This window comes from Desmodus rotundus, chromosome 5, assembly GCF_022682495.2.
Source record: "Desmodus rotundus isolate HL8 chromosome 5, HLdesRot8A.1, whole genome shotgun sequence".
NCBI classification, from domain to species: domain Eukaryota; kingdom Metazoa; phylum Chordata; class Mammalia; order Chiroptera; family Phyllostomidae; genus Desmodus; species Desmodus rotundus.
In genome coordinates this window covers 114,837,578-114,847,372 of record NC_071391.1, presented here as the reverse complement: position 1 = coordinate 114,847,372, position 9,795 = coordinate 114,837,578, and the positions used below count along the sequence as shown (strand labels likewise).

The following is a 9,795-nucleotide window of genomic DNA, read 5'->3' as shown; positions in this document are numbered from 1 at the left end:
TTCCTATGCCAGTGCCAGGATGTTTTGATTACTGTGGCCTTGTAATACTGTTTGATGTCAGGAACTGCAATCCTTCCTACTTTGTTCTTTTTTCTCAAAATTGCTGCAGCTATTCGGTGTCATTTATGGTTCCATATAAATTTCTGAAATGTTTGTTGTATATCTGTGAAATATGTCATTGGCACTTTAATAGGGATTGCATTTGAATCTATAAATTGCTGTGGGTAGTATGCACATTTTGATGATGTTAATTCTTTCAATCCATGAGCATGGTACATGCTTCCATTTGTTTGTGTCTTCCTTAATTTCTTTTTGCAGTGTTGTGTAGTTTTCTGAGTACAGGTCTTTTACCTCCTTGGTTAGGTTTATTCCTAGGTACTTTATTTTTCTTGTTGCTATATCGAATGGGATTTTTTTCCTGATTTCTGTTTCTGCAGTTTCATTGTTGGTATACAGGAATGCCTTTGATTTCTGAGTATTGACTTTGTATCCAGTTGTTTTGCCAAATTCATTTATTAGGTCGAGTACTTTTTTGGTGGAGTCTATAGGATTTTCCACGTACACTATCATGTCATCTGCAAACAGTGACAGTTTCATTTCCTCCTTTCCAATTTGGATGCCTTTTATTGTTTTTTCTTGTCTGATTGCTGTGGCTAGGACTTCCAATACTATGTTGAATAGGAGTGGTGGTAGCGGGCATCTTTGTCTTGTTCCTCATCTTAGTGGGAAAGCTCTAAGTTTTTGCCCATTGAGTATGATGTTGGCTGTAGGTCTCTCGTATATGGCCTTTAATAGGTTGAGGAATGCTCCCTTTATTTCCACTTTCCTGAGTGTTTTTATCATTAATGATGCTGTACCTTATCAAATGTTTTTTCCACATCTATTGATATGATCATGTGGTTTTTGTCTTTGCTGTTGTTTATGTGATGTATTATGTTTATTGATTTGTGAGTATCGTACCATCCTTGCATCCCTGGGATGAATCCCACTTGATCATTGTGTATGATCTTTTTAATGTATTGCTGGGTGCAGTTTGCCAATATTTTGTTGAGGATTTTAGCATCTATGTTCATCAGCGATATTGGCCTGAAGTTTTCTTTCTTTGTTATGTCTTTGTCTGGTTTTGGGATTAGGATGATGCTGGCTTCATAATTCGAGTTTGGGAGTCTTCCAACTTCTTGAATTTTTTTGGAATAATCTTTGAAGGGTAGGGGTTAGCTCTTCCTGAAACGCTTTGTTAAATTCTCCTGTGAAACCTTCTGGTCCAGAGCTTTTGTGTGTCAGAAGCTTTTTGATCACTGCTTCCATTTCATTGGCTGTTATTGGTCTGTTCAGGCTTTCTGGTTTTTCTTCATTAAGTTTTGGAAGATTATATTTTTCTAGAAATATGTCTATTTCACCTAGGTTTTCAAATTTCTTCGCATATAGTTCTTCATAATAATTTCTTACAATCCTTTGTATTTCTATGGTATCAGTTGTAATCTCTCCTCTTTCATTTCTGATTGTGTTTATTTGGGTCCTCTCTTTTTTCTTGATGCATCTACTTAAAAGCTTATCAATTTTGTTTATCTTTTCAAAGAACCACCTCCTGGATTTATTAATCCTTTGAATTGTGCTTTTAGTCTCTATGCCATTTCATTCTGCTGTGATCTTGGTTATTCCCTTCCTTTTACATGCTCTGGGTTGTTTTTGTCGTTGTTCCTCAAGTTCTTGTAGGTGAAGGGTTAGGTTGTTTATATGAAATGTTTCTATCTTTTTTAGGTAGGCCTGTATTGCTATGAACTTCCCTCTCAGGACTGCCTTCGCTGTGTCCCATAAGTTTTGGATTGTTGTGAGTTCATTTCCTTTTGTTTCAGAAACTTTTTGATTTCTTCCTTAATCTCATTCTTGATCCATCCATTGTTTAATAGCATGCTATTCAATCTCCCTGAGTTTGAATGTTTTTGAGTTTTTTCCCTGATGTTGGTTTCTAGTTTCAGTCCCTCATAGTCAGAGAAAATGCTTGATATGATTTCAATTTTCTTGAATTTGTTGAGGCTTGTTTTGTGTCTTATCATGTGGTCTATCTTTGAAAATGTTCCATGTGCATTTGAAAAGAATGTGTATTTTGCTTCTTTGGGATGAAAGGCTTTATATATATCAGTTCAGTCCATTTCATCTAGGGCATTGTTCAATACCACAATATCTTTGTTGATATTTTGTTTGGAAGATCTAGCCAGTTTTGACAGTGGGGTGTTAAAATCCCCTAATATAATTATGTTGCTGTTAGTATCTTTCTTGAAGTCCTCCAAGATTTTCTTTATGTATTTGGGTGCATATATATTTACCATATTTATGTCCTCTGGATGGATTCTTCCCTTGAGTGTTATGAAGTGACCTTCTGGGTCTCTTTTAATGGCTCTTTTTTTGAAGTTTATTTTGTCTGATATGAGTATTGCTACCCTGGCTTTTTTTCCTTGTCTATTTGCTTGGAATATTGTTTCCAGCCCTTCACCTTCAGTCTGTGTAGGTCTTTTGTTCTGAGGTGGGTCTCTTGTAGGCAGCATATGTGTGGGTCATGCTTTCTTATCCATTCTGCTATTCTATGTCTTTTGATTGGGGCATTTAATCCATTTATATTCAATGTTATTATTGATAAGTACTTATTCATCACCATTTTTTCCATTCAAGAGGATATTAAATCATTTATTGATTACACATGATAATGGATGATACACAAACTTCATTCCCATCTATAATTTTATCTGGTACCATAATTCAATTTAGTATATTGCATAGGATGTGCCAACAACCATTAGTAACCAAATAAACTCCATGACTCTGCTTGGGTGACCCTTTTAATGGTGAACTCCAGGTCACAACACAGTAACTTGTCAATTCAATTACACCAAGGTTTCTGAAGACAGTGACATGGGTGCCCAAGCAGGTTTATTTGTAAATAAATTTCGAATGGAATCTGGCATCACCCTGAAGGAATTCTAACTTCACACTGTTGGGGTAATTTACCAAGATGGCTTCAGAGTAGACTAACTTTACACAGCACATTAAAAAAAGAAGACACATTTATTCAGCGTCATGATAAGACTATTACATTTAGCAATCAATAGCATGGGTGCAAAAAGAAAAAAAAAACTACATTAAAAACCCTTTGTTGGAATGCTTTACACTTTCCACAGAACAGAAACTGAAATAACCTGTTATACAATTAGTCACAAATACAGTCCTTGAGGTTTTTTTGTCCATTCACATGAGTATTGTCTAAAACATGTCTTCTTTGTAGCAGCTAGGCCCCTGCCACCACTGTGCTTGGCTGAGTTCACAAATCTGTTGTAACCTGTAGCTTCCCTGTCACTTCTCTGGCTCTCCTCTCCTGCTAAGCTTTGTTTTCTGGCAGTAATTAAAACCTTCTGCCACTGTCATAGCTACTGCTGCTGCTGGAACCACCATAGCCACCTTGGTTTCGTGGTTTGGCAAATTATTGGCCTCCACCACCACAGGGGCCAGAGCTTCTGCCTCCAAAGTTTCCTCCTTTCATGGGTCCAAAATTTGAAGATTGATTGTTGTAATTGCCAAAATCATTGTAGCTTCTGCCACCTCCAATGTTGCTTCCATCATTACCAAATCCGTTATAGACATCCCTACTGCTACCATATCCACCACCACCACGGCTACCACCAAAACCACCTCCACAACCACCTCTGAAGTTTCCAGAACCACTTCGACCTCTTTGGATGGATGAAGCACTAGCCATGTCTTGCTTAGATAGGGCTTTCCTTACTTCACAGTTGTGGCCATTCACAGTGAGGTATTTCTGAATGACAATCTTGTCTACAGAGTCATGGTTATCAGAGGTCACAAACACAAAGCCTCTCTTTTGGCCACTGCCTCGATCAGTCATGATTTCAATCACTTCAATTTTCCCATGCTGTTCAAAATAATCTCTTAGGTGATGTTCTTCAGTGTCTTCTTTAATATCACTGACAAAAATCTTTTTCACAGTTAAGTGGGCACCTGGTCTTTGAGAATCTCCTCTTGAGACAGCCCTCTTTGGTTCCACAACACTTCCATCCACCTTGTGTGGCCTTGCATTCATGGCTGCCTCCACCTCCTCCACAGCGGCATATGTGACAAACCCAAAGCCTCTGGAGCACTTGGTGTTTGGGTCTCTCATCACCACACAGTCTGTGAGTGTTCCCCATTGCTCAAAATGGCTCCTCAGACTCTCATCTGTTGTTTCAAAGCTCAAACCTCCGATAAAGAGCTTCTGTAGCTGTTCTGGCTCTCTGGGAGACTCTGACTTAGACATGATGACTGCAGGAGAGAGAACTTCAATGATGCTTACTCAGCGGCGTCCACCGGCAGAAAGGAGTAATGTAACGAACGTATCTCATCACCACTTTTTTTTGGACCTGTGTTCCTCTCTCTATCACTATGTTTTTCTTCCTATTCTTAAAGCAGACCCTTTAGCATGTCTTGCAGAGCTGGTTTGGAGGAGGTATATTCTTTGAGACTTCTTTTGTCCAGGAAGCTCCTTATTTGGCCTTCCGTTTTAATTGAGAGCTTTGCTGGATAAATTAGCCTTGGTTGCAGGCCTCTGGTTTTCATTACTTGGAATATTGCTTGCCATTCCCTTCTGGCTTGAAGTGTTTCCATTGAGAAGTCAGCTACTAGTCTTATAGGGGCTCCCTTGTATGTTAATTCCTCTTTTTCCCTTGCTTCCTTTAGGATTCTCTCTTTGTGTTGGAATTTTGCCATTTTAACTATGGTGTGTCTTGAAGTGGGCCTTTTTGGGTTCCTCTTGATTGGGACTCTCTGTGTTTCCTGGATTTGTGTGACTTTTTCTCTCATCAAATTAGGGAAGTTTTCCAACATGACTTTTTCAAATAGGTTTTCTATCCCTTGCTCCTCTTCTTCTTCTGGTATCCCTACTATATGGATGTTATTATGTTTCATGTTGTCCTGCATTTCCCTTAATCCCTCTTCATTCTTTCTGAGCCTCTTTTCCTTTTTTTGCTCTTTCTACCTGGGTGTTTTTTTTCTGTATTGTCCTCCAGCTCACTGATCTGATCTTCTGCTTCATGTAGACTGCTTTTGATTCCTTCTACTGTGTTCTTCAGTTCAGAAATTGTATTCTTCATTTCCTCTTGGCCCTTGCTGATAGTTTCTATTTCCTTTTTCATGTTGATATAGTTTGCAGGGAGTTCATTGTAGTTTCCCTGTAGTTTCTGGTAATTTTCTGTGAGCTCATTGAGCTTCCTGTTAACCATTGCTTTGAACTCAATATCTGATAGTTGACTTGTCTCTATTTCATTTAGCATTCTTTCTGAGGCTTCCCCCTTTCCTTTCATTTGGGGATTGTTTCTTTGTCTTCCCATTGTTTGTTTGTGTTCAGTTGGAGGGGGAAGGCAAAATGGTTTAATACAGCGGGAATGTATTCTATGGTATTTAAAGTACCAACCCATAGAGAAGAGATAGGAAATCCTTTGGATATGTGTAGTGTTAACCATGGTATTTCACCCAAGTAGCCACTTTTTAGAAAGGGTGGAAAGAGATAAGACTCTTGGCGGGGTGGCTGGGGAAGGATTGTGAGTTGGCTCTAGAAAGCAGTGAGCTTGTGGGAGGACAGATTATGAGGTGAAGTGAGGGTAAAGGATAGAAAATCGGTGTAGTATGAGAGAGAATAGAGTTAACCGCAACAGTATTGAAGTTCTGGAACAGTGAAGTGAAATGAGGTCTGGGAGGGGATCTGTGCAGTATTTACAATTATATGGAACTGCAATTTTTCACAATAGTAATAGAGCAACAATCATATGACAGAATCTATGTGATCTGAATAACAAGAATGGGAAGTACACGACCTAGAATAGTGTGCTGTTTGAACACAAGTGAAGTGAAAGACGGAAGATTAAAAATACACTAGGAAAGAGAGAACAAGGAAAACTAGTCAAACAATGCAATTTAACAAACCAAGTGAAGAAGACTAAACAGAAAGAAGAGAAATAAAAAATACAAATAAAATGAGATGTAAAAATAATGAAAAAATAATAACAGTACAAATATACAATAAGTTGCAAGTTCTATGGAGTAGCAAAGTGAAATTTGTCTCACTGTCTCAGTTGTTGGGATGACCCCTCTTTTGGTCTAACTGCAGTCCTTTCACAGCTCCAGGTTTTATCGTCTCATTTGTCGGAATAAAAAAAAGGAAAAAAAAAAGGGAAGGAAGGAAAAAGGAATTTAAAAAAGAAAGAAAGAAAGAAGGAATAAAAAAGGGAAGAAGGAAAGAAAGGAAGAAGGAATTAAAAAAATAAAAAATAAAAACAAGAAAAAAAAGGAAAAAAGGAAGCCTCCTTTAGGCTTTAAACAAGCCAAACCAGTTCTGCTGGTCTTCCTGGCTGCAGCAAGCTGAAGGGGGATTGATGGGGTTGGGCTCCAGGTGCCTCTGGGCAGTGAGGTCAAGCACGCTCTGCCCTCAGGGCTGTGGGCATGGGTGTTCAGCCTCTGTGGCTGGAGCAGGACTGGCGCTGGGCCATGGGTTTGGGCACCCACCTTCCTGGAGGTTTCAGGTGTGAGTGCGCAGCCGCTGTGGTGGCAGCCGGAGCCTGGTGGGGGTAGCTGGGTCGGTGAGGAACCTCTGGGGTTGGGGGTGTGGCCGGGTGCCCTACGCCACTGGGGCCAGGGTTAGGGGCACAGCCAGGGTCCTGGCAGCAGAGGTGGGCCTGCGGCTGAGGCTGCAGCGGGTGTGTGGGGGGAGGCAGGGGTGGCCGTCCCAGAATTCCCCAAACAGCTGATGAATACCTATTTTTCCTTTTGAAAAATTCCTCCTGTTCCAGCCTACCTCTCCGAACAAGTGCCTGACCTCTCACACAACCCAACTTTCCAACCAAACCCAGGACTGACCAGGTCAGGGCCCACTGAGGCCCAACTCTCCCCAGCTTAAGTCCACGTCTCAGCCAGTGCACAACGCCCGTGTGTGTTTGCCACTTTGTCCTTATTCCCCCGCTGTGACTTCAAGCATCCAGGTCCCTCCTGATGTCCCTCAAACCTTGTTTAGCAGGGGAGGGAGCCATTGACTCTGCTCTCTCCCAAGAACCCTGTGGCAGACGCCCTGTGGGCGCGGGGCCTGGGGGTGCAGCCGCTCTGGTTCCCTCACAGGTCCCAGGAACCTTATTGTTCCAAAGCACTCTCCTTACCATCTGATTTTTCAATGTCCTCTAGAATTTTGGCCTCCAATCTTCCTGTATGCTGGGATACCGTTGGCTGGGCTAGGCCCTGAGCAGGGGGAAGTGGACTCTGCTCCCACCTATCTCACTGACATCTCCCTTCCATTATTTACTTTTTGTTTTGATGAGAATATTCTATACTTTAAACTCTATACTTTCATAAATTTCAATGATAAAATGCAGTGTTATCAATAGTAGTCACCATGTTATTCACTACATCCTCAGACATTATTCATCTTATAAGTGAAAATGTGTTCCCTTTTACCAAGCTTTCCCTATTGCCCCCAACACCAGACCCTGGTAATCACTTTCCTACTCTCTGTCGTGGAAACTGTTTCTGACTTTAGTTTCAGCTTATGTTTCTTGGACATGCAGGTTAGAGAAGCGCTACATACTCTATATCCTTTTATGAATACCCTGGTGCAAATGATCATAACAAAGCCTCTGAAAAGTCCTAGAGACTTTGAAAAAAGTGTATTTAAGGTAGCAACTCTCACTTATTTGAGTAGAATTTTATACGTTGTGTGTATGACATCTTTTAGAGACTGCTCAACCAAAGTTTTCAGAAATATACTTTAAGAAATTCTTCCATATATTATATATTTTATTTCATTTTTATTTTTGTCATGATAGTGTTCGTTCCATTAAAAAATTATTCAAATATTCATAATACTAATACTTTCAGTTAAACACTTGTAAAATATAACAGAATTACATACTCTGTGAAAGTGGTTATCCTCTCCCCTAGAATGACAGCTCATTGTCCAGTTTAAAAATTGAAGTGATTACTTTCACAAAACAAATTAAAGGCTTCAAGCACAAGGAAGCAGGAGCTTAGCCATAGGCCTCGCTCTCCCAGTTGCTCATGTAGGAGAATAAAGTGAAATGCAACCATACAAAATAAAATGGAACACACACACACAAAACAGATGAAAGACTTGCGTAATTGCAGGGCACTAAGAATGCCCATCCCATACATAGTAGAGCCCTGGAAGTTATTTTGTATGTGCCACAGCTGGGACCACCAGACTTCAGAAGAAGAAGGGCTGACATAGCGTCTGCCAACTCAGAAAGAAGCATTAGCAACGAGTGTTGGAGGACTCTCAACAGAGACTGTGTGTTCACTCTCAATTGTTGCTTAGCACATTATTACTGATGTAGCGGCCTAAAATAACCCAAACTTATTATCTCAAAATTTCTGTGGGTCATGAGTGTGGGCATGGATTAGCTGAAATCAAGGTTTTAGCTGGAGTTGCCATCTCATCTGAGGCTCGTAGTCCTATTCTCATTCAAGCTGTTGGCAGAATTCAGGTTTGAGGTGTGTGTGCGTGTGTGTGTGTGTGCGCCTCACAGGGTGGAAGTCCCTGTTTTGTTGCTGGCCAACACCAAGGGGTTATTCTCAGCTCCAGTATGTCCTCAGGTTTTAAACACATGCCCCTCTCAAAATGTGTCAGCTCATATTTTCAAAGCCAGAGAGGGAGTCTCTCTCTAGTCAGGTAAAATGGAGTCTTATATAATGTAACTTAATGATGGAGTGATTCTCCCATAATCCTTGTCATATAATGTGATCTAATCATGGGAGTGTTATCCCTGTATTTGTATTCACAGGTCATGCTCACTTTCAGAGGGAGAGAATTTTACAGGGTATATGCACTAGCGGGAAGTTAAGTTTGGAGCTCTCTCAGGATTGTGCCTAATGCAGAGCCCCCAAGCCCTCCCTGATTGGGAAGATGAGGATATGAGAAGAAGGTGGACCCTGAGACAAGTAGCTAGCGTTCTTTTACAGTGCCCATGGGAGGGATGAGAATTTGGTAACTCATCACTAGAAAAAGAAAATTAAAAATATATTAGTAAATAGTTGTTCCTCCTTTTCTCCTAGTAAGTATAAAATGAGCATTTTTTTATAACAGAAAAATTTGAAGCAAACTAAATATGTTCTTGTCTTCAACTTGTATTTTTCCATTCCTTGATGACAATTTTGAGGAATAAAATTTACAATAATTTTGAAATAAAGCTTATGGAGTTACGAGGAAAAAAATGTGAATTATATGTTTTAGAATCTGCCTCCTCCTACCCACACCATGAAACATTTTTCTTTTCCAGAAGTAGGGTTCTGAAAGAGAAGATTTAAAAAGATAAGAAAAAAATATCAAAGAAAATAAAGAGAAAATGAATAAAGTGAGAAAATTAAAAATTAATTCAATACTGGATTGGGATAAAGAAAGTTGTCCCCTCTCCCCAAGGGTAGAGTGCAGAATAAAGCATACTTAAAGGAGAATGTAGGTGTCACTTTCTTAACCTTGCCACTCATTAGGAGTTTTACCCAATGAAGCAAAGTAATTCTTAATGCTTCAGAGAGAATATCTCCTAGAATATGATACTTCTCAAGTTTGGTATGGATATTGTATTTTAAAGAGCAAGGGAAACAATATGTAGGGTTAGCATTTTGAAATTTAGTACTTTTGGGGATAGCATATCATTTATTATTGCTTTGTTTAACTAAGAAACATCTATTGAACTCTTTGTAGTCAACAAGGACTCAAATAAGAATGATATAGCCTTGCTTGCTAGAAAT

At 39.8% G+C, this 9,795-nt stretch overlaps 1 protein-coding gene across 1 annotated transcript; it reads right to left on the bottom strand.

Annotated features, from left to right (window-relative positions):
* Positions 1 to 2,910: 2,910 nt before the first annotated feature.
* On the bottom strand, positions 2,911 to 4,351 carry LOC128780971 (heterogeneous nuclear ribonucleoprotein A1-like). The gene has a single exon (XM_053924776.2). The coding sequence runs from the start codon at positions 4,304 to 4,306 to the stop codon at positions 3,476 to 3,478; it is 831 nt and encodes a 276-aa protein (XP_053780751.1). The 5' UTR covers positions 4,307 to 4,351; the 3' UTR covers positions 2,911 to 3,475.
* Between the last annotated feature and the right edge of the window lie 5,444 nt (positions 4,352 to 9,795).